The sequence below is a fragment of the Anomaloglossus baeobatrachus genome, chromosome 5, assembly GCF_048569485.1.
Source record: "Anomaloglossus baeobatrachus isolate aAnoBae1 chromosome 5, aAnoBae1.hap1, whole genome shotgun sequence".
NCBI classification, from domain to species: domain Eukaryota; kingdom Metazoa; phylum Chordata; class Amphibia; order Anura; family Aromobatidae; genus Anomaloglossus; species Anomaloglossus baeobatrachus.
Genome location: NC_134357.1, coordinates 432,694,923 through 432,720,541, shown reverse-complemented (window position 1 = coordinate 432,720,541; position 25,619 = coordinate 432,694,923). Strand labels below are relative to the sequence as shown.

At 48.4% G+C, this 25,619-nt stretch overlaps 1 protein-coding gene across 4 annotated transcripts in view; it reads right to left on the bottom strand.

Annotated features, from left to right (window-relative positions):
- Positions 1-25,619, bottom strand: part of LOC142311727 (cadherin-like protein 26) — a 273,298-nt gene that overhangs the window by 37,989 nt on the left and 209,690 nt on the right. For 3 of the 4 annotated variants that reach the window (XM_075350388.1, XM_075350392.1, XM_075350390.1), the window contains exons 11-13: positions 16,180-16,431; positions 1,387-1,608; positions 642-757 (exon numbers count right to left, since the gene is read on the bottom strand). In XM_075350388.1, the coding sequence (XP_075206503.1) occupies positions 642-757; positions 1,387-1,608; positions 16,180-16,431 (590 nt within the window). The remainder of the gene's footprint in view (positions 1-641; positions 758-1,386; positions 1,609-16,179; positions 16,432-25,619) is intronic. The other variant, XM_075350389.1, reaches the window with a different exon arrangement.

Genomic DNA, 25,619 nt, shown 5'->3' with positions numbered 1-25,619 from the left:
TCTGGTGGTCCTAAACTTCTTCCATTTAAGGGTTATGGAGGCCACTGTGCTCTTAGGAACCTTGAGTGCTGCAGAAGTTATTTTGTAACCTTGGCCAGATCTTTGCCTTGCCACAATTCTGTCTCTGAGCTCCTTGGGCAGTTCCTTTGACCTCATGATTCTCATTTGGTCTGACATGCACTGTGAGCTGTGAGGTCTTATATAGACAGGTGTGTGCCTTGCCAGATCAAGTCTTATCAGTTTAATTAAACACAGCTGGACTCCAATGAAGGAGTAGAACCATCTCAAGGAGGATCACAAGGAAAAGGACACCATGTGGCTTAAATATGAGTGTCTGAGCAAAGGGTCTGAATACTTATAACCATGTGATATTTCAGTTTTTCTTGTTTAATAAAGTTGCAAAAATTGCTACATTTCTGTTTTTTTCTGTCAAGATGGGGTGCAGAGTGTACATTAATAAGAAAAAAATGAACTTTTTTGAATTTACCAAATGGCTGCAATGAATCAAAGATATAGGGGTCTGAATACTTTCCGTACCCACTGTATATAGATAGATAGATAGATAGATAGATAGATAGATAGATAGATAGATAGATAGAGGGGAAGATAGATCGCCAGTTACTACAGAGATGACTTCGTACCAGACAATCCTTATTATCCGATTCCTCGTTGTATGTAATCAGTGAGTTCAGAGCCTCAGTTTCCACAGGGACCATGACTTTCTTAGTTTCTATCTTGCACAGCAGGAGACATAGTACTGTATGCATGAAAAGGGAAAATCAAGGTGAGTGCTTGGAGGAGACAGAGCAGCAGGGGGCACTGCAACAAGAACAGAGACCAGACTGGTAAAATACAGTCAGTCTTAAGAAAAGACAAGTGAGGAGTGAAAGCCCCCTGCCATCAATCCCATATTATATATCATATATCCTGTATAATGAAGAAATAGAACAGAAGGCAGAGAAATGTCGGCAGAGGCTGCGAGAAGTAACACTGCCCCTTAGTGGCGGCCATAGAAAACCATCCGATCAAGTTAAGGACGCTGTTCAATCTATTTCCATTATAATTAGAAATGCAGGAAATAAATTTTACAGCTTGTCAATCCAAATCAGTCCCATTTCTGAACTATCATTTACAGCTGTTAGGGCAATCTGGACGTTGTAATTTTGGAAGAGCTGTAAAGTCACAGGTTGGAGAATATGCATAAGGCAAAGGAAACTCCTCTCCATCGTAAAGCAAATTCAACGTTCTCACAATTCCTCAATGTCGACAATTGGATTTTCTAAATTAGAATGAATGTGTGTATTTTTCTTACAGTGCCCCTACAGGCAACATGAGGTAGTGCAGTCTAGTATCCAAAAAGAGTGAGAAAGAAACAGAGCTACTCACGGAGAAAAAATATGGGGGCCAACAGGATCAGTGCAATGGCGCTTCCACTTAGGGTTGGGGGGTCTGCAATTTTTTCTAAACAGACATCACCACCCAAGCAGTTACACACATACACCGTGATATTCTCCAAAGAGGCCATGCCTTGGAGGTCATAGATTTCCAGATGCAGGGTGTAGTTTCCTTGAGGAGCATCTTTCTCCTTCTTAATTTTGAGGATATCATCTGAAAAAAAGAGGCATTGGAAGAGATCAATATTGTCTAGTGGTCAGATATTCTCACTACTTTGGGTGTAAAAAAACAAAGGCTAAGTATAAAAAATGTAAAAAATCAAGTGCAATGGATGGAACAGTTTAATAAAAACTAACTGATAAACAGGTTGTGCCTTGTGCCGGGCCTGAGGGGTGAGAGCATGACGCATGGAGTACACCAAAGAGAGGGGTCATTACCTGCCCCCGAGGCCCCGCACTACACCTATCAAAGTGACTCAGTATCTCCTGAAATGTAATTATTTAACATTATTATTTGCATTTGATAGATCAAACCATTTTTGCAGTATGGAAGCTGAGTTGTTCCCATTTCATAAATGCCTAATGGCGGTTAGTACTTGTGAAAACTGCTTCACTGCTTATTACAAATTGTGGCCGTTCTTGGCATATTAACGCATTTCTTTTATTTACATCTCGTTGCTTAGGAGACCGACCACCGCCGCTCTCTATATTGTAAGCACTGCAGTGAAGCTGGCCAGGATTAGGGGGTAACCGTGCGTTCCAGAGATCCTGGCCATCTTCACTGCAGTGTTTACAAGCTCAATAGAAATGTGCTTGTAAGTGCTGTGCATGTTCTGCTGTCTAATAGCTGTGGTCGGTTTCCAAACCAACAAGCTGTAAACAAAACTGAAGTGTTACTACTGGTATCTCTAGAGTGACTGAAAACATGAATACGCAGTAGTGTCACCCAGGGATAGGGGGTACTCAGAGCCGGGCCAATGGGTTTGCTTCTAGAGGTATCACAGTGGCGTGACCCGATCAGTGATCCCAGGCTCCACAACAAAAGGGGAATATGTAAAGGGGGATTGTCTGTGACGCCAGCCGTGGGTTTCGGTGATGAGATGGTGGCACCGCCGCTGCCTCTGGGGACCATGCTCGGGACTGATGGTGTGGGGCAGCAAGGTGGAATCCCCTCCACGGGTAGGGGAGGTGTAGTCCCGGGGCCCAATTGGGAGTTATGGTGGTGGCAATGATTGCAGAGAGCAGGAAACTCACAGTTCGGTTGTCTTGGTGTTGGATGAAGCTAGGCTGATGTGTGTGGTCAGAAAACATAGAGTCTAGTGATGAGCGAGTATGCTTGTTACTACTCGGTACTCGCACGAGTATCACTGTACTCGGGCTACTCGGCGGGGACCGAGTAATCTCGCGATACTCGTGCTGTACTCGTGGTCTTCATGTTGGCGCTCTTTTTAGAGCCATCCCTTATGCAGGGATTGGCTGGCAGACCACTGCAATGCCACAGCCCTGTTGTGGAATTGCAGTGATTGGCCGGCCCGCACAGCGTGACCGTGCCTTTAGCCCGACACTTCCCCGCTCGGCTACGGCCCCTCCCGCACTCCACTCCGCGTGTATATATATATATGCACGCTTACACACACACGCACGTTTTTTTTTTTTAATTTACAGTTTTCTGGTTTCTACATGCTGCCGGGGGTGATTTCACAAAAATACTCGGGTCTCCCATAGGATAACATTGGGCTCGGTGCTCGGGCCGAGTACACGAGTATCTTGGGAGGCTCGGCCCGAGCTTCGAGCACCCGAGCTTTTTGGTACTCGCTCATCACTAATAGAGTCCTTTGTAAACCAACTTGCCAAATGGCCGATTGGCTGGTCACCGTTGGCGGGTGTCTTCGGGTCCCACACCCAGATGTACAGCCAGGGGCCCTTCCTTCCACACTGTCTGTCTGTCTCTCTTGTTTGGACTAGTCCGTTTGAACGGCCTCCGGATTAGGTCCCTCTCCCGGCACCGGCGGGCTACAACCCTGTCCCGGTCGCCTCAGGTTCCCCGCTGCCGGATCTCTGTCGCCTGTGGCCCTCACAGCCACCTAGTCCGGTAGTCCAAGGCTCCAACCCCGGCTACCACTTTCTCCGGGGAGCTGCAAGCCTCCCCTGTCAGCTTTCCACTGACTACAGCACAACTGACCTGAATTCTGCTCTGTCACTTCCTTAGCCCCTCTCGCCCCCTCCCTTTTCCTGGGGAGGGGGTGAGTAGGGCCCTGATTGGCTGCTGTACATCTGTGTGGGGATTGTCTAGCTGCCAAGGAGGATTAACTCTTTCTGTGACTACCTGGTTTTACCAGGGCGTCACACAGTTAATGGTAAAATTATTCATTTTTACGAGCACTGTCTGACAATATCCATTTATTAAGATAAGAATTAACTTTTAATTCACAGTTCTATTATTATAGGTATTCTCTGGGTTTATCCAAAAAGTCTCCGGTCACTTTATGTAACTGCAGATTTGTGCATCCTCACCTCGCGTGCATGTGGGGGGCACGGGGCAGGCAGTGGTAGTCGTGTATACAAGGGTTGCCAGGCCGCAGCGCAGCCGCTTGGTAATCCCTTGCCTCCCAGATGCCACCCCACTAAAAGGATGACTTCACCACAGCCCATTCTTCAATCCATTCTCTCTCTGAGACAATAAAGTACACAATGGAGTATTCTCTTTCAACAATGGAACTTTACTATTCTTCTTTACACTATCTGTCTTCACTAGCACTACACAGGCACCGCTTCTGGTCCCGATGGGTTCCCTCCAGACTCCACTTTTACATATAATTTAATGTTCTACCGCTTTCCTGGCACCTGGGCTCCATTAGACACCACTAGGCCCCTCATTCTCCTATCTTATGTCACGCTGCACTTACCAATTCAAATAGTCCTTAAGCTTATCCGTCCCACCAACAGGGATTAGTTGGCGCTCTGGAAAGGTTACGTGCGACAGCATTCCTCCATTCGTGCTTTAGGCCAGTGTAGTGTGACGCCTCTAGACTAGTCAGCTCGTCACAGGGTACTGTACGCTCTTTATCTCCCAGTGCAGGACTCAACCCCCCATGGTTCTGGTTCCCAACTTGCAGCACTGCCTCCTTCAGCATCTAAAAATCCTAATCACACCTCGCACCACATCCTGTTAGGCACACCAGTGGGCTGCTAAGCTGGAATAGGGCCGTCCACCTAGGGGTCAGGCAGGGAGGTGGGAGGTGACAAGTCAGAACAGTGGTAGCCCTCGAGCAGTAAGGAGCTCAGGAAGCTGGGAGTTGGAGCTCCCAGGGAGAAGCAGATTGGGTTGCAGAGCTTGGTCTGGACCCGGAGAAGTCGGAGACCCGGTCGCGGGATATTGGGACTGGGTGCCTGGCTAGTCGAGGAGGACGGTCGGCAGCTGCAGTCCAATAGCCGGTCTGGGGCCGTAAGCACGTCAGGGTACTGGACCCCTAGGTCGGGGAGAGGCTTCAAGCAACCCAGCAATTAACCTGCGGAGGACAGGGCCTTTATGGACTGTTCCCACGAAGCTCAGAGATCGGGGGCACTAGCACAACGAGGGGGATAGGGCTTTCCAAGCAAAGCATCCCACTGAAATCCCAAGTGTGAGCTCCTGATGGCAAGGTCCTCTGCTGCTCATAGAAGGGAGCGGGGCCCGGACAGCTACAAGCTTACGGGCCACTTGGACAATTCTCAATTCTGTGCATGAAGGCAGGACCAGACCATCAGGTAGTGCTGCAGGGGACAGGACCCGGACGAGCTCCCCAAGAGGACAGCGGCACCCAGAGACTTGTTTTACCACGTTGTCAGTGTCTGCTTTCCTTCTGAGTGAGTACCTGATCAGCCTCTGCTACCAGCGAGTCTGCGCTCCCCCTGCAATCTATCCCACCATTCAGGGTCCCGGGGCCTTTCTCTACCCGTGGAGGGTAACGTGATCTGGCTGCCCCACTCCATCACCCCGGGTACTACCAGCGGTGGTACTCCCTATTACCACACACCACGGGTGGCGTCTAGAACTACCTAACTCCCTTGTAAATAACCCCCCATCACATTTCGGAGTGACCCCGAGCCCCTGGGTCTGTAGACCCTCGAGCCACGAGTAGCAACACCCGGATCCGAGCGGTTCGACCGCTGCTGGGGCGGTACACGTCTGGGACAGTAGCACCCCACAGGACCTGCAGGGCTTACTCGTCACTGGGCCAGTGGCTTTGTGGGGTTGCTGTGAATGGCCTGACCCAGCTCCGTGGCCCCGTCGTCTACAGGCAAAGAGAGTCCAAGGGGGAAGGGGGGTTTGATTTGCAGCGCCACCCATGGTGTGTGGCAAGGGATTAGCCGCCACTGTGAGATGTCGCTCTCCTCTGTGGCTGATGTTACCGCAGCTCAGATAGTCCAGCTCCCCACAGGTGGAGTGAGCCTCGGGGAGGACAGTCGTGACGGGGGAAGGAACGTTGGCACCAAAGCGCGGGGCCGCGCTGGCGAATCAGAGTCTCACACAGGGGCTGCGGTTCCAGGTGTTTTACTCACAGTTCGTGTGCTGCGCCCGCAGGTACTGGTCATTGACGTGATGGGCCCCAGCCGATCCCGGATGAATCAGAGGTCACCAAAGGTGTTGTGAAGCATGTGAGACCTTTTTCCTTGCTCCTTGTAGTGTGGATCCCCGTGGCGTGAAGCTACTTGGCGACCCCAGTGTCCTTGGCTTTAGTTGCCGTCCCATACGCAGGCAGCACAAAACTTGTTATGGACCCGACCGTGGCCGTGACTCCTGTCTCTATATGCTGCTGGTGCTCCGGGACTTTTGGTGATGGGCGATGGGATGTGAAACCCCCCTTCCCTGCACATTCTGGTAGTCCATCATGAAGTATGTTCTACCCTAGGTCTTCTGCACCCTGAGTGGCGCCGGTCCTAAAGGGGCTGTTGGGGCTCACCCTCCGGCTACCGTATGAACTCCTCTATCTCACAGCTCCAGACAGTAGTCTCCTGCTTCTCTATCAGTCTGCCCAGCACCCAGTTGGCCTCTCTGGGGGTAGACCTTCAGCATCCACCTAGAGGCCTTGCTCTTCTCTGCCTCAAGCTATTCTCTCTCCTGTGTCCAAACTGTTCTGAGTTAAAACTGTTCTAAAGTGAAAGTAAGTGTTTCGCTCACTTCCCAGGCAGCTCCCACCTTTTTGATGACTCACCAGTGCTGGGGAAAAGCCCGTTGCTATGGTGCCCACCTGTGTTGTGTAACTGCTGGCTGGCTGGAAACCACCTAAGTGTATTGTGTAAGTGAAAACCAGTGGTGAACCTCTTCTTACCCGAGATGAGCATTGCATCTTAAGTCAGATACAAAGCCCTGTGGCGACTGAAGCCTCAGGGGCGCCACACCAGGACCTACCCTTCTCAGGGCCTACTGACTTTCGGTCTCGCAGGGGATTTCTTTGGGTTTTCTGTATCCAGGAAAGAACAGACGAGACCCCGAATGACTGGACTAAATCCCGCTTTTATGGACACAGTTCCGACAGTCCTCTCAAGAGCAGGACCCTGCGTGTCTGGGATCAAAGGGTTGACCCTTAGGATCGTTAATTAATAGAATAATATGGCCTTTTATCTTTATCTCCTTTTGGTGACTCTCCTGCCATCCTTCTGCATCCTGTCTTCTATATACTTTACTCTCCTCCTCTTACTTAACCCCTGAACTTCCTACAGGTGCCAGGACTGCTGTCACTAAGCCACACTGCCACCTGGTGACCATATACAAAATACACCATACATTATATTGCATTACAGTTAACCTTACGTGTGCCAGCTACTTCTTAAGGGGGGTTGCGTAGCCTTGACCCCCCTACATGCAGCACATAGTGTAAGGATTATCTAGTGTCGGGACCAATCAGTCATGTGATCACAAGTATTCGATGTGCATACTCCCGGCCACATTCCAAATAGTTGTGCACCACCTCATATTCACTTCTATAGAGTGAGGAAGTGCATATTTAGTGGGAATGTAGCTGGGAGTATGCATATCGCATACTTGCAGTCATATGACTGCTCGGTCTCACTGTCAGCACCAGAGAATCCTCTGTGCTTGATATTAGGATTCACAAGAGTGACTGCAGACTTTTGGGATAAAACAAGATAACCCCATTAAATCTTTGCATGTATTCACAGTATCTATATCATGACAATCTTCCCTTTCAAATGAATCTGGCCAAGTGAGCAGATGATTGCTGTGGTTATGGATGCCAAATTCTCTTGAGTGAGCGATATGATTGTTTAGTTTATTTCTTTTACTCTTTTACCATTGGGGCTCACAATCTAAATTGCATACCAGTATGTCTTTGCATGAATTTTCTCCAGTCTCACCCCAACTCAAAGAGGGGGAGAACATACAAACTCCTTGAAGATGTTGTTCTGGGTGGGATTTTAATCCATACCCACAGTAGTGCTAACTAGTGATGAGCGAGCATGCTTGTTACTACTCGGTACTCGCACGAGTATCACTGTACTCGGGCTACTCGGCGGGGACCGAGTAATCTCGCAATACTCGTGCTGTACTCGTGGTCTTCATCCCTGCATGTTGGCGCTCTTTTGAGAGCCAGCCCTCATGCAGGGATTGGCTGGCAGACCACTGCAATGCCACAGCCCTGTTAGTTATGGAATTGCAGTGATTGGCCGGCCCGCACAGCGTGACCGAGCCTTTATACCGGCGGGCGCGCTGTGCTGTGCTCACAGCCATCCAGACAGTCAGTGCAGGGAGAGTGTTGCTGTTTCAGGGAAAGGTTTGCGGCCCTTTATAGCTATTTCCGTAGCAGGGCTGCAAACAGTGTGACCAGAAGTACAGGGTATAGCCAGGTCGGAGTACAGTAGCAGAGTCCTTCTCAGGACTATTGTTGCTATATACAGGCAGGGTATAGCCAGGTCGGAATACAGGCTAGTGACCAGAAGAGTCCTTGTCAGGACTATTGTAGCAGTATACAGGCAGGCAGGCAGGGTATATAGCCATTCCTAGTGGTGACCGTATACCAGCCTTCATCATATCTGGGGCTGGTGTACACAGTCTAAAACAGTCCAGATAGTGTCAGACTTCTCAGTAATTTTTGCTCCTAAAAACCTGTTAGGTTCTTAGTGCGTCCGTGCTTGCATTTAAAAACCGCACGTGTGTGCCTGTCGGTGGCAGCGTACAGGTGCACTTGTGTGCGTTTTTCACAAACTATTATATAACGCACAAGTGTAGTGTATAATACACGTCAGTCAGCAGTGGCTGATAGTGTCAGACTTCTCAGTAATTTTTGCTCCTAAAAACCTGTTAGGTTCTTAGTGCGTCCGTGCTTGCATTTAAAAACCGCACGTGTGTGCCTGTCGGTGGCAGCGTACAGGTGCACGATTTGCACAAACTTGGATATAACGCACAAGTCTAGTGAATACACGTCAGCACAGCATTGCAAAATGCGCAAGGGCGTTGGCAAGGAACAAGGAAGTGGACGTGATGGTGGTGCAGGCAGAGGCCGAGGTCGTGGGCAAGCTCTAATTTCGCCACAACAAAGGGCCACATCTAGTCGCTCACACGTCCTGTCCCAAATTCTTGGGGACCGCAGCAGTACACCGCTCTTGAACCAAGACCAGTGTCAACAGGTTGTTAGTTGGATAGCGGATAATGCTTCCAGTCAGATTGGCACCACCACAAACACTCTGTCTTCCACACGGTCAAGTGTCAGTAGCCGTGATACTGCACCGCACATTTCAGAACCTGATCCTCCTTCCTACCACAAGGCTGAGTACACGTCCTCGGACATTAATGGTCCCACACTTGGACACTCGGAAGAGCTGTTCACGTTTCAATTCGCACATTCTGGCCTCTCGCCAGCTCATGTTGAAGTGGGTCATGAGGAGATCGTATGTACAGATGCCCAAATATTTGAGCAGCCACGTTCTCACGAAATTGGCAACGTGTCTCAACAAGGGGTGGACGATGATGAGACACAATTGTCAGGAAGTCAGGAGGAGGAGCAGGGTGCGGAAGAGGAAGACGACGTGGTGGATGATCCAGTAACTGACCCAACCTGGCAGGAGGATATGCAGAGCGAGGACAGCAGTGCACAGGGGGAGGGAGGCGTAGCATCCCAACAGGCAGTAAGAAGCAGGGTGGTGGCTCCAGGCAGAAGTCAGGCAACCGTTCCCCGGAACAACAACACGACACAAGGTGCCTTACAAATGTTAGGTCTTCACGAGTCTGGCAGTTTTTTAAGTTGGCTCCAGATGATTCTAAAAAGGCCATTTGCAACACCTGCCGTGCCAGCATCAGCAGGGGTACCAAAACTAGCAGCCTGACCACCACCAGCATGATCAGGCACATGTCAGCCAAGCACCCGACTTTGTGGGAAGTACAACAGAGTCGAGGAGCAGTGCTTGCTGATGTCACTGCTACGTCTTCGCTGGTTGTGCATGCGAGCCAATCCCCTGTCCATGCTGCCTGCGAACAAGCCTCCTCCGGTCCTGCACCTGCAGTTGCCTACGCAGAAATAACACCATCATCAAGCACGTCCTTGTCCCAGCGCAGCGTTCAGTTATCCATTCAGCAAACCTTTGAACGCAGGCGCAAATACACTGCCAACGCCCCACATGCCACAGTTCTAAATGCTAACATTTCGCGACTGCTTGCGCTGGAAATGTTGCCTTTTAGGCTGGTGGAGACAGAAGCATTCCGCGACCTGATGGCAGCAGCTGTCCCACGTTACTCGGTCCCCAGCCGCCACTATTTCTCCCGGTGTGCCGTCCCCGCGTTGCATAACCACGTGTCACAAAACATCACACGTGCCCTGAACAACGCTGTTTCACCCAAAGTCCACCTAACCACAGACACGTGGACAAGTGCTTGTGGGCAAGGCCGCTACATCTCGTTGACGGCACACTGGGTTAATATTGTGGAAGCTGGGACCCAGTCTGAGCGAGGGACGGAACACGTCCTTCCCACACCAAGGTTTGCAGGCCCTACCTCAGTCAGGGTTTCACCCACATTCTACAACTCCGGAATGTCATGCTCTTCAGCCTCCTCCTCCTCCTGCACATCCTCATCCACTTTACCCTCCACACCAGTCCCAAGCTGGAAGCACTGCAGCATTGCCTCGGCGAAGCGGCAACAGGCTGTGCTGAAGCTAATCTTCATAGGTGACAAACCCCACAATGCAGAAGAGGTGTGGACAGCTCTGAAACAGCAGGCAGATCACTGGCTCACACCTCTGAACCTAAAGCCAGGAAAGGTCGTGTGTGACAATGGCCGGAACCTGGTGGCGGCTTTGAGGCGAGGCCAGCTGACACATGTTCCATGCGTGGCCCATGTGCTCAACCTCGTGGTTCAGCGGTTTCTAAAGTCATACCCAGAGCTGTCTGATCTGCTGGTAAAAGTTCGCCGCCTGTCTGCACATTTTCGAAAGTCACCTACTGCTTCAGCCGGCCTTGCCGGCTTTCAGCGCCGTTTGCATCTTCCGGCTCACAGACTGGTGTGTGATGTCCCCACGCGTTGGAATTCAACTCTGCACATGTTGGTCAGGATATGTGAGCAGAAGAGGGCAGTTGTTGAGTACCTGCATCACCTAAGCCGTCGGGAAATGGGTCAAACTCCACACATAACACCTGAGGAGTGGAGATGGATGTCCGACCTATGTACCATCCTCCAAAACTTTGAGGACTCCACCAAGATGGTGAGTGGTGATGACGCCATTATTAGCGTCACCATACCGCTACTCTGCCTTCTAAAACGGTCTCTGCTCAAAAACAAACATGATGCATTGCAGGCGGAGCGCGATGAGTTGCAGCAAGAAACAGTAGCGGGTGTGGGTGATAACACACAGCCCAGCCTCGTCTCATCACAACGTGCAGTGGAGGACTATGACGAGGAGGAGGATGAAGACATGGAGCAACTCTCCGGCCAAATTGAGGATATGACATGCACACCAGTCATATCCTCGGTTCAGCGTGGCTGGCCAGAGGACAGGGTAGATGAGGAGGAGGAGGAGGAGGAGGAGGACAGTATGTTCAGTCATCGTGTTGGTCAGGCTACTGAAGTCCTGGCTGTTAAGAGTCTGGCGCACATGGCTGACTTTATGGTTAGCTGCCTGTCTCGTGACCCTCGCATTAAGAACATCTTGGCCGACAATCATTACTGGTTGGTAACACTGTTAGACCCACGCTACAAGGAGAACTTTATGTCTCTTATTCCCGAGGCGGAGAGGTCAACCAAAATGCAGCAGTTCCGGAAGGCCATAGTCACGGAAGTAGGCAAAGCATTCCCCTCACAAAACGCTAGCGGCATAGGTCAGGAATCAGTGGACAACCAAGGCGTACAGCCGAGAGAGGCACAAGTCCAATCCGCCAGAGGTAGGGGAACAGTCTTTAAGATGTGGGACAGTTTTCTCAGCCCCTCACGTACCACAGCCCCTGAGGTGCGGGGTAGTGCCACAAGAAATCCTAAGTTTGCCCAGATGCTCAAGGAGTACCTTGCAGATCGAACAACTGTACTCCGACATTCCTCTGTGCCTTACAATTATTGGGTATCCAAGGTGGACACGTGGCATGAATTGGCTCTCTACGCCTTGGAAGTCCTGGCCTGCCCTGCCGCTAGCGTTTTGTCAGAGCGTGTTTTTAGTGCCGCTGGTGGAATCATTACAGATAAACGAACCCGCCTGTCAACTGAAAATGCTGACAGGCTGACTCTGATCAAGATGAACAAGGGTTGGATTGGGCCAGACTTCACCACACCACCAGCAAATGAGAGCGGAATTTAAAGTTTGTAACGGGAATTTGCCATGTACCTCCACTCACCCATGGGTACACACTTCTGGACTTTGGATAATCGCTGGACTGCTCCTCCTTCTCCTCATGCGCCACCATGATGACCGTTACAATAGTTAGGCCTTTGTTTCAGGTATACCCCCAGTGGTAAATTTTTTCGCCCATTCTTTGCAGAATGGACATTACAACGACAGGAGACCCGCTCCTTTGCAATGGGAATAATGTTTTGAGGCCCTCATGCACGTCTCTATCCAGGGACAATGTGGAGCCTCCCAATTTTTGGCTGCCCTGCCTAAGGGCTATACTATAATACACCCACTTCCTGACAATGGACACTTAATGTTTTGAGGCCCTCATGCCTGTCTCTATCCAGGGACAACGTGGAGCCTCCCAATTTTTGGCTGCCCTGCCTAAGGGCTATACTATAATACACCCACTTCCTGACAATGGACACTTAATGTTTTGAGGCCCTCATGCACGTCTCTATCCAGGGACAACGTGGAGCCTCCCAATTTTTGGCTGCCCTGCCAAAGGGCTATACTACAATAGACCCACTTCCTGACAATGGACACTTAATGTTTTGAGGCCCTCATGCACGTCTCTATCCAGGGACAACGTGGAGCCTCCCAATTTTTGGCTGCCCTGCCTAAGGGCTATACTACAATAGACCCACTTCCTTACAATGTGCACTTCAGGTTTACAGGCCATCATGCACGTCTCTATCCAGGGACAACGTGGAGCCTCCCAATGTTTGGCTGCCCTGCCTAAGGGCTATACTACAATAGACCCACTTCCTTACAATGGGCACTTCAGGTTTACAGGCCCTCATGCACATCTGTATGCAGGGGCATTGGTGAACCTCACAATTTTGGACTGCCCTGGCAAAGGAAAATGCTACAAAGACTCACTTCCTCAAAATGGGCACATTAGACTCAGAGGCCTTTATGTACGTCTCTTCTCAGGGACATCGGAGTGCCACACAATGTTTTACGTAAAATCTTTCATGTATTAATCTCAAAAAGTAACATACATTAGCTCTATCTCACTATTGGGCATGTGCCCTTAACATTTCCGCCATGAAAATTCATTTTGGTGTCATTTTTGAAGGTTTTCTGGTGAGTCCGTAAAAATGGCGTAAAACGCGGACAAAATTGTTCATAGCTGTGACTTTTGAGTGATAAGTGCTTCAAGGGATCTTCCCCATGCTGTTGCCATGTCATTTGAGCACTCTTCTGAGACTTTTATGCCATTTTTAGGGTTTCTACATGCTGCCGGGGGTCATTTCACAAAAATACTCGGGTCTCCCATAGGATAACATTGGGCTCGGTGCTCGGGCCGAGTACACGAGTATCTTGGGATGCTCGGCCCGATCCTCGAGCACCCGAGCTTTTTAGTACTCGCTCATCACTAGTGCTAACTACTGAGCCACCATGCTGCCCACTGAAAGATGCCATCGTTACATGATTACCCTTATGAGTGACATGATCGCTGTTACACTTTCTAATCATAAGTGGAGCTTCACTTTAAGAAATGTCTGTACATCACATAACACTCCAGGAGCCGCAGCATGAGATTTACTTTTGCCATTGACATAGGAATGTGACATGATTTACAACTTTGAAGAACTTGCTAATAATTACCTAGAAATTATCATCTCTATGCAGTATATGAACTTCTTAAAGCGTCAGGCCTCGTCATGGTCTTCACTATGGGTGTTGCCTACGGGGACTGACATGAAGCTTGTAGGTGTGTCTCATTCTTTGAATAACCAGCTCTGCAAGTTATCAGCAACTGTCCATATATAATTTTGACAGATCACTTCTGGGATAGTTACAATACGCCATCTGACATGAAGGCATAACTAGGAATGAGAGAACCCAAACTAGATGTGCCATTTCTGGGGTGACTGCGGGCTGCTACTTTTAGGCCAGGACGGGCCAAATAATCATGGAACTTCCCAGCCTGATAATAGCAGCCCCCCGCTGTCTGCTTTATCATGGCTGGTTATCAAAAATTTGGGGGGCCTCACGCCAGTTTTTTAAATTATTTATTTAAATAATGAAAAAAAAGGTGTGGGATCCCCTCTTTTTTTTCCATAACCAGCCACAGTAAAGCATACAATTGAGGATTGACGCCCCTCAGCTGTCTGCTTTACCGTCACTGGTTAACAAAGATATGCTAGGCCCCACATTTTTTTTGTGTTTATTCCCTATCCACATTTTTTTTGAAGCGCCATTGCCCCCATTTTGCTTCCTATTGCAGCCCACTAGCCTTTACTACAATTATTTTACAGCACCCAAGTTTGGGTCTGCAATGACTTGCATGGGGTTCAACATCTGGGGTCAAGTTGGGGTCACAAACCAAACTTTTTTTCAATGTCTGGCCGAACCCAGCGAACCCAAACATCCACGGGTCCACTCATCACTAGACGTAAAACCTAATTCTGTTTGTGAGTTATCCAATACTGTACTTCAAGGACAATACCGTCACTTCTGTAGGGATAAGGACGACAGGCTATCTCGTCAATATCATGCCCTTCCTCAGCCCTTTAAATGTTCCTTATTACATAATTTTAAAGGGAACCTGAAAGCTGAGACATGTTGCCTGATTCATGAGCTGTATGATTCCAGCCAGGTATGTTTGACTTGGATACATAGTGGTATTACAGAGCAAAAGATATTTTAAAAGCCGCTGTTGACCGAGTCACATGGGAGAGAAGTCAAATCCAGCTTCTCTCGGCTCGCTGGAGTGAGGTCTCTCCCTGCGTGCAGGGGTCCTCAGCAGCCTGATGATTTTAGATATTTTTTTAACAACACTGATAGAACAGCTAGCTCAGGCACCGTTCCACCCCCATTAACTTCTATTGTAAGTAGAGATGACCGAGTACCATAATATTTGTATTCGCTATACTCGTAACGAGTACTTTGTAATATTCGTGTATTGATTACGAATAGCGAGTACAATGCAAGTCAATGGGAAATGCGAGTAATTTTCTGCTGGACCCAACAAAGAGGTCTGAGGGCCTTAGGAAAAGGCTGAAATGGATGGGAAAGTGATGAAAGTGAATGGGGAGAGCCTGGAGAATATGCCTGGATGCATTTCTGACTCACATGTGGTTTCTGGGAATGAGGATGTCTCTCTTAGGTTCATACTCACCGATCACAGCACAGCGCAGCTGTCACACTATTCCCGCTGCCTCTCTTCTTCTTCCCTACCCACTCATTAGCCTCATCACATATTCACTGCACCCGCTCATTAGGCTCACACATATTCACTGCTTCTCCCTGACACCGGTGGCTGTGATTAATTGCAGTCAGAACTGCCCCATGAGTGACAGCTGTCTGACTGCAACCAATCGCAGCCACCAGTAGGCGGGTCTATATTGTACAGTAAAATAAATAAATAAAAAAAATTGACATGCGGTGCCCCCAATTTTGATACAAAGCCAAGATAAAGCCTCACAGCTGAGGGCTTGTATTCTCAGGCTGGGGAGACCCATGTTATTGGGAGCCCCCCCAGCCTAAAAATATCATCCAGCAGCTGCCCGGAATTGGTATATCAATTAGATGCGACAGTCCCGGAACTTTACCCGGCTCATCGCAATTGCCCTGGTGCGGTGGCAATCGGGGTAATGATGGGTTAATAACAGCGCATAGCTATCATCAAGCCTAGAATTAGTGATGGGAAGAAGTCGTCTATGAGACCCCCCTATCACTAATTCTATAAGTAAAAAGAAATACACATACTCTTTACCCTTAAAAGTTGACAGCCCACTATAGAAGCTCCTCAGCCAACAGAAGCCAAAATCCTACTATAGTGGCCCATCAGACAACAGAGAGAAAGAACTACAGGGTCGCCTCAGACAGAAAGAAATACAGGGGCTCCTCTGCCTTCAGATAGTGAAAGCTCACTATGGTAGCCCATCAGTCAGCAGAAAGGTTGATAGCCCACTCTAGGGGGATTTGGGGGAAAAACATTTAAAGTGGGACAATCTGTCTCTTACCATTATAGTCTATCATTTTGATGGGCAACTTCTCAGGTTCTTTGTCTGCGACATTGACGTAGAAGGGTCCGGAGTAGGGTTTGATGTCTTTGTCGATGATGGGTGTGCTGAGAATAACCTCTTCATCCTTCTCACATGTTGTTATGAATGGAGTGTGCAGTTTGGGGGCATTGTCATTAATGTCCTTTAGGTTAATAATTAAGGTGGCTGTACCGGTCATTGCAGGAGCACCTAAAATGTTTACATGAAAACCTGCCATTAAAGATTATACAATAGTGATATAGTATCAAGAAGAGGATATGTCACTCTCATTATACAAACAGCTATTTTTCCGAAACAGCGCCACTCTTGTCCTTAGGTGGTGTCTGGTAGTGCAGCGAATCTCTAGTTACTCAAGAAGTGTTCTCAAATCTGAAAGTTATCCACTATCCACTGGATAGGCAGGTAACTGTCCAATTGCTAAGGGTCTGACCGATCCCGAAAACTGGAGCTCTGAAGAGCCCTGGCGAAGATCGATCATGTGCAGTGCCGCTCCATTCATTCTTGATGGAAGCGCCAGAGAGTGTTGAGTGCTGCGCTCTGCTTATTTTCGGCACTCCCATGATTGGAGTGGCAGTGGACATGATCAATCCCCACTCCATTCAGCCAGGGTTCTTTAGAGGTCTAGTTCTAAGGATCGGTGGAGCCCATGGCGGTCATAACTCTCAAACTTGAGAATACCCATTTAAAAGGACTCTGTCAGCACAGGATGACTGTTCGCACCAAGTACAGGCGCTCATGCATCATGGTGGGGCTAATCTTTATATACATCTTCCCACCTGCTGGTTTTCCCGCTATCTCCTTTCTTCTCTGGCTCTATGAAGCCAGAGCCATCCATCAAAAAAGAGGGGAGGATGAAGATGGATGGAAAATGAGCAAGTTGGAAGGTGCATGTAAATGAAATGGGCGGCACGGTGGCTCAGTGGTTAGCACTGCAGTCTTGCAGTGCTGGGGTCCTGGGTTCAAATCCCACCAAGGACACCATCTGCAAGGAGTTTGTATGTTCTCCCCGTGCTTGCGTGGGTTTCCTCCGGGTTCTCCGGTTTCCTCCCACACAGGGACTCTAGATTGTGAGCCCCAATGGGGACAGTGTTGCCAATATATGTAAAGTGCTGTGGAATTAATAGCGCTATATAAATGAATAAAATTATTATTAAATTATTATTATTATTATTATTAGCCCCGCCATGATGCATGAGCGCCTGTACTTGGTGTGAACAGTCATCCTGTACTGACAAAGCTCCTTTAAGCCACTATCAAAGACAGCCCATTAACAACGGTGACTCTTTCTTCAAGACAGCAGCTATGACTTACTTACACAGAACACGTCTTGGAGTGTGACATTTTTCTTCTTTTCTAAGCACATGTAACATTTACTGCATAAATCCTTGTACCTTGTCAACTTTTCCTGACTCCAAAAGAAAACATATACTTTCTAGGGAGGGATTTTTACGAGTACACGGTTTTTTAATATACTAAGTACTTCACTCCATTGCCATTTTCAGGAGCTCTGCCTGAGAATGGAAACATCTGTGTAACCTCCCCTTCTTAAAGGAAATTGTCACCAGGTTTTTCCACTCTAATCTGAGAGCAGCATAAAGTAAGGGCAGAGATCCTGATTCCAGCGATGTGTCACTTACTGGGCTGCTTAGTGTACTTTTGATAAAATCACTGATTAATCAACAGTATATTGTCATTAGAGGACTACTACAGCATACAGTTAGGTCCAGAAATATTTGGACAGTGACACAAGTTTTGTTATTTTAGCTGTTTACAAAAACATGTTCAGAAATACAATTATATATATAATATGGGCTGAAAGTGCACACTCCCATCTGCAATATGAGAGTTTTCACATCCAAATCGGAGAAAGGGTTTAGGAATCATAGCTCTGTAATGCATAGCCTCCTCTTTTTCAAGGGACCAAAAGTAATTGGACAAGGGACTCTAAGGGCTGCAATTAACTCTGAAGGCGTCTCCCTCGTTAACCTGTAATCAATGAAGTAGTTAAAAGGTCTGGGGTTGATTACAGGTGTGTGGTTTTGCATTTGGAAGTTGTTGCTGTGACCCGACAACATGCGGTCTAAGGAACTCTCAATTGAGGTGAAGCAGAACATCCTGAGGCTGAAAAAAAAAAGAAAAAATCCATCAGAGAGATAGCAGACATGCTTGGAGTAGCAAAATCAACAGTCAGGTACATTCTGAGAAAAAAGGAATTGACTGGTGAGCTTGGGAACTCAAAAAGGCCTGGGCGTCCACGGATGACAACAGTGGTGGATGATTGCCGCATACTTTCTTTGGTGAAGAAGAACCCGTTCACAACATCAACTGAAGTCCAGAACACTCTCAGTGAAGTAGGTGTATCTGTCTCTAAGTCAACAGTAAAGAGAAGACTCCATGAAAGTAAATACAAAGGGTTCACATCTAGATGCAAACCATTCATCAATTCCAAAAATAGACAGGCCAGAGTTAAATTTGCTGAAAAACACCTCATGAAGCCAGCTCAGTTCTGGAAAAGTATTCTATGGACAGATGAGACAAAGATCAACCTGTACCAGAATGATGGGAAGAAAGAAGTTTGGAGAAGAAAGGAACGGCACATGATCCAAGGCACACCACATCCTCTGTAAAACATGGTGGAGGCAACGTGATTGCATGGGCATGCATGGCTTTCAATGGCACTGGGTCACTTGTGTTTATTGATGACATAACAGCAGACAAGAGTAGCCGGATGAATTCTGAAGTGTACCGGGATATACTTTCAGCCCAGATTCAGCCAAATGCCGCAAAGTTGATCGGACGGCGCTTCATAGTACAGATGGACAATGACCCCAAGCATACAGCCAAAGCTACCCAGGAGTTCATGAGTGCAAAAAAGTGGAACATTCTGCAATGGCCAAGTCAATCACCAGATCTTAACCCAATTGAGCATGCATTTCACTTGCTCAAATCCAGACTTAAGACGGAAAGACCCACAAACAAGCAAGACCTGAAGGCTGCGGCTGTAAAGGCCTGGCAAAGCATTAAGAAGGAGGAAACCCAGCGTTTGGTGATGTCCATGGGTTCCAGACTTAAGGCAGTGATTGCCTCCAAAGGATTCGCAACAAAATATTGAAAATAAAAATATTTTGTTTGGGTTTGGTTTAGTTGTCCAATTACTTTTGACCTCCTAAAATGTGGAGTGTTTGTAAAGAAATGTGTACAATTCCTACAATTTCTATCAGATATTTTTGTTCAAACCTTCAAATTAAACGTTACAATCTGCACTTGAATTCTGTTGTAGAGGTTTCATTTCAAATCCAATGTGGTGGCATGCAGAGCCCAACTCGCGAAAATTGTGTCACTGTCCAAATATTTCTGGACCTAACTGTATTTATGAGCTCTGTATAACAGCTAGATCTGCAGCAGAGAAAACATTGATTTTATCAAAATGACAACAAACAGCTCAGTAAGTGACACATCACTGGAATCAGGGTCTCTGTCTCTACATTATGCTACTCTCAGATGAGGTAGCAAATACCTGCTGACAGATTCCCTTTAATCATATGCAGGCTTCAGGGCTTGTAAAAAAAGAAAGCACTAACACACTGAAACAGATCCTGTACTATTCTCAGTTGGACACAATTTGGGCACAATTTTAGGAAATGTTCACATAATGCGCTTCCGCAACACAACCATCGGCAGGGGTGAATGAGCGCACACGTTTGCAGAACAAGAGTTGTGGGTAGTAGACACCACAAATACAATAATATATAAAGATAAAGGGCTGCTACAACAAAACTATGCAAGATAATTGGACTAAATAGAAGAAAAATGAAAAGCTGCACAGTAAACATAAGTGCACATCCAGATATAATAAAAATAAAAAAACGTAATTTTATTGATCATCAAAAAATAGTACTGGCAAATAAACAATTTATTAAAAAAGCCATATAAATGACAAGTAAGGTAAGGATATAAAAATCCAAAATAATCCCCAGAACACCAGGTATACAGTATTTGCAATAAGATTGATAATGTTCCCGATAATAGAACACGTGTGGAAAAAAATAGTAAATGAATAAATGATTACCGTAAATAAATAATAAATAGTAAAAACATATACATGTTATAATTAATGGTATTAGTGAATCTATGCAAGAACAATAAGAAAAATGCATAGAATAACTTGTAGATAAAACCTCAATGTATAAATACCAACATAGAAGACTCAGGGAACATACAGGTATGCAAAAAGATGCCTGATGACAAGAACCTGGACCCTACTAGTGTCGCTACCTGCCTGGTGACAAGAACGTGGACACAACTAGTGTCGCTACCTGCCTGATGACAAGAACCTGGACCCTACTAGTGTCGTAGCCTGCCTGGTGACAAGATCCTGGACCCTACTAGTGTCGCTACCTGCTTGGTGACAAGATCCTGGACCCTACTAGTGTCGCTACCTGCTTGGTGACAAGATCCTGGACACAATTAGTGTTGCTACCTGCCTGGTGACAAGAACGTGGACACAACTAGTGTCGCTACCTGCCTGGTGACAAGAACCTAGACCCTACTAGTGTCACTACCTGCCTGGTGACAAGATCATGGACACAACTAGCGTCGCTACCTGCCTGGTGACAAGATCCTGGACCTAACCAGCTTCGCAACCTGCCTGGTGACAAGAACCTGGACATAACTCATGTCACTACCTGCCTGGTGGCAAGAACTTAGATCCAACTCGTGTCGCTACCTGTCTGGTGAAAAGAACCAGGACCCAACTCATATCGCTACCTGTCTGGTGACAAGAACCTGGACCCAACTAGTGTCGCTACCTGCCTGGGGACAAGAACCTGGACAATACTAGTGTTACTACCTGCCTGGTGACAATGCCTGGTGACAAGAACCTGGACTGAACTTGTGTCGCTACCTGCCTGGTGACAAAAACCTGGACCCAACTAGTGTTACTACCTGTGTGGGACACGAACCAGGACCCAACTCGTGTTGCTACCTGCCTGGTGACAAGAACCAGGACCCAACTCGCATCGCTACCTGCCTGGTGGCAAGAACCTGGACCCTACTAGTGTCACTACCTGCCTGGTGACAAGATCCTGGACACAACTAGCGTCGCTACCTGCCTGGTGACAAGATCCTGGACCCAACTTTTGTCGCTACCTGCCTGGTGGCAAGAACCTGGACCCTACTAGCGTCGCTACCTGCCTGGTGACAAGATCCTGGACCCAACTTTTGTCGCTACCTGCCTGGTGACAAGATCCTGGACGCAACTCGTGTCACTACCTGTCTGGTGACAAGAACCTGGAAACAACTAGTGTTGCTACCTGCCAGGTGACAAGATCCTGGACACAACTAGTGTTCATACCTGCCTGGTGACAAGATCCTGGACGCAACTCGTGTCACTACCTGTCTGGTGACAAGAACCTGGAAACAACTAGTGTCACTACCTGTCTGGTGACAAGAACCTGGAAACAACTAGTGTCACTACCTGCCTGGTGACAAGATCCTGGACCCTACTAGTGTCGCTACCTGCCTGATGACAAGATCCTGGACCCTACTAGTGTCGCTACCTGCCTAGTGACAAGATCCTGGACACAACTAGTGTTCATACCTGCCTGGTGACAAGATCCTGGATGCAACTCGTGTCACTACCTGTCTGGTGACAAGAACCTGGAAACAACTAGTGTTGCTACCTGCCAGGTGACAAGAACCAGGACCCAACCCGTATCGCTACCTGTCTGGTGACAAGAACCTGGACCCAACTAGTGTCGCTACCTGCCTGGGGACAAGAACCTGGACTCTACTAGTGTCACTACCTGCCTGCTGACAAGAACCTGGACCCAACTAGTGTCACTATCTGCCTGGTGACAAGAACCTGGACCCAACTTTTGTCGCTACCTGCCTGGTGACAAGAATGATGTTTGTTTGTATAATGAAGAATAAAGAATTTAATGTTTCATGAGAATTTGGGTGATTTTAATTTTTTGGAAGTTCTGCCTGGTGACAAGAGCCTGGACCCAACTTGTGAAGAGTAAGCAATACCATGCTCGGTAGTGCTTGCTCATCACCAGTCGCTACCTCACATAGCTTCCTCAGGGGTCAGGTTTGCAGGTAACACTTAAGCGATACTGCAAACTACTGGGTTCATTGTTGGTCGCAGGTATGTGTGGAAAGCATTGATGTTTTGTTTGAATGCAAATGATCTAATATATAAAGCTGAGTGTATATGTGTGTGTGTATGTATGTAGGTGTGTATGTCCGCTAAAGGAATCCGCACCATCGCATTTACAATCACAAAATTTTGCACAGACACCCCATGTGACTCAAGGAACGTCATAGACTATGTTTTGACGGGAAAATTGAACCCTGCACTTTACAGTTACTCTCCAAAATAATCTCCCTCCATTAAAGTCAATGGAGCTGCGAGCTACAGGTCATTAATAGCAGCTGTGATTGGTTGCTATAGGAACAAAATAAATTGTTAGTATAAGAAGCTTATGTGTGAGGTAATATGATGTGGGTGGGTAGATTGATGGAGAGAGACAGAAAGAGACAGACAGACAGACAGGGACAAACAGACAGGGAAAGAGACAGAGAGAGACAGACAGTCAAAGAGACAGAGGCAGACAGAGAGACAGACAGACAGAGAGACAGACAGGGAAAGAGACAGACAGGGAAAGAGACAGACAGGGAAAGAGACAGACAGGGAAAGAGACAGACAGGGAAAGAGACAGACAGGGAAAGAGACAAAAACAGGGAAATAGATAAAAACAGGAAAAGACACAAAAACAGGGAAAGAGACAAGGAAAAAGACAGGTAAAGAGATTGAGACAGAGCAAGAGACAGAGACAAGGAAAGAGACAGAGACAAGGAAAAAGACAGAGACAGACGGGAAAATAAACAGACGGGAAAAGAGACAGATGTGGAAAGAGACAGACGGGAAAAGAGACAGACTGGGACAGAGACAGACGGGGCAAGAGACAGACCTGGAATGAAACTGATTGGGAAAGAGACAGACAGACAGAGAGAGACAAAGAGAGACAGACAGAGACAGACACACACACAGAGACAGAGACAGACACAGAGATTGAGAGAAACAAAGAGAGACAGAGACAGACACAGAGACAAACACAGAGACAGACACAGAGACAGTTACTATCCCGGACAACGCTCATCTACTAAAGCTGGTATATTTATATATACTGTATATATATATATATATATATATATATATATACACATTAAATATATATATATATATATATATATATACACACACACAAAAGGAAAAATAGACTTTGAAAAGTTGAGAAGTTGAAACAAATGTGGCGCCCCTGACCTGGTCAGGCACCACTGAGTACTGCACCCATGCTGGGGACAGTACAATACAGGTAATCCAGAAGGCTGACCGAGGTGTGACTACACAGGCGCATAGTGATCAGGTCTCACACATGTACCTTTGAGAGGACCCCTGGGGATCCCAGGAGGGGGAAAAGCCTTCACCTCCACTGGAATAGTGGAGGGGGCCAAAAGCCTCCATCTCCTCTCAAGGGGTGTGGTAAGAGAGTCTGGTTGCTAGGTGGCGTAGGCAGGCACAAAAGGGAAAAGAGAAGGAGGAGTAAACAGTCTGCAGCAGAGTGTGGAGGAGTGAGGAGCAGGAAAGTGAAGCTCTGACAGGAGCAGCAGTGAAGGTCCCAGATGTGAGCCGGTTCAGAGCAGAGTCCAGGGAGCTCCGAGGAGAGCTGACCCCTTCCCCTGGGCTGCTGTAGTCTGACAGCGTCCGCGCAGTGGCTACCGACGGGGGAGAACGGTCAACTAGGAGTGCTACCCGAAACCCATCTCAGCTAGAGAGAGAGCACGGAGTGGGAAGTAAGGAGACTGCTAGGAAGTACCAGGCCCAAACGGGCGGCAGATCCCGAAGCGGAGATAGATCCAGCTTTCTTTTGCTAAACCTGCCGGTGTGGGGCTCTCAAAGCCCACGCCACAACACCACAAAAGCCGCAGCCACGTAGCCACAGATAGGGCCCATAGGTCACAGGAGGCAAGTAGCTGGAGTGGCCTGGTCCAGGCGACAAGCAAACGGCAAACGAAGGGGAGAGAGGCTGCAGCATCTTCCCTGGGTGACCCCCATAGGGACTAAAAGTCGGGGTCACCCCAAACCAAAAAGGGCTAAGGAAGGCGAGTTGGTAGTCACCATCAGAAGTCAGCCTGAAGGATACCTGGTTCCAGTCTGGTTAATCCCAGCTACGCCCGGGTTACTCACCCTGCCATCAACTGTGAGTAAAACCCCTGAAAGACATCCTGCTTGTGTGGAGTTATTCTGCGCCTTGTAGTTCTACACATCTACACAGGGCCCTGGGGCTTGCCTCACTCTCAGGAGGCTACTACACCCGACTGCACCCACCATCAGCCCCAGGCATCCCTTAACCTGCAGTGGCGGTCCCCACTGACCGCAATTCTGAGAGTGGCGTCACGACAAATAGAAGATTTCCTACCAGTGACAAGATCCAGCCGAGTGGAGTCCCTGAAGGTAATGCACCAACACAACACCTGTGGGGCTTCACATCTGGCGTCACGAACAGGATAAGGACTAGACCTGTTCAGACAGGTGACCATGTGCCTGGGCGGTCCGCTTGAAAAATTGGAAGCGCCGCCATATTGCCACCATGAAAAGCGCGCTGAAAAACAACAGCAGCCCGCGCTGGGAGAAGTTACCGCCCACGAAGAGGTGTGGCTACCCAGAGATCCCCTGCAGAGTTCTGACCTCGCTTGTGAAGAGAGCGGAAGCGTCCAGAGACGGCGGAACGGAAAAGAAGCCAGCAGCTTGTTGTTAGAGAAAATGGCGTCTGAATGCAGAGACCCAGAGCCAGGCTCCGCTGCCTTGTGGTGTCGGGAGCTCGCCGAGTTCTGCGATCAACTGGAGGCCAGGGTCGGAAGGCTGATCAGAGAGGGACGGACGGAGTTTCTGTGGATGACCGCGGCGGTTCAGGCCTATGAGGGGAGAGCCGCGCGCCGAGTGCCAGACCGGGCGGTGACGACTCAGACCCCGATGCTGCCACCGATGGGTGAGTCCAGTGATGCCCCTGCCAGCGCGAGTGCCCCGATCCCTGCTGCCACGTCCGCGGTCCCTGAAGAGGCGTCCGGCGCGGCGACGCTGAAGCAGGCCGCAGCCACGCCAGGTGCAGCCCGCCAAGCTCAGGCCGCCGCAGCGATGCCCTGCTCGGCCCACCAAGACCCGGTCCCTGCAGCAACGCCCAGTCCGGTCCGCAGAGAACCGGCTGCCACCGCGACCCTCATCCATGCCGCGGGTGTGACGCTGACCCAGGCCGCCGCCATGCTAGGCCCGGCCCGCCGAGACCCCACCGCAGCAGCAACGCTCGTCCGCGCCGCAAGTGAGGTGCTGAACCAGG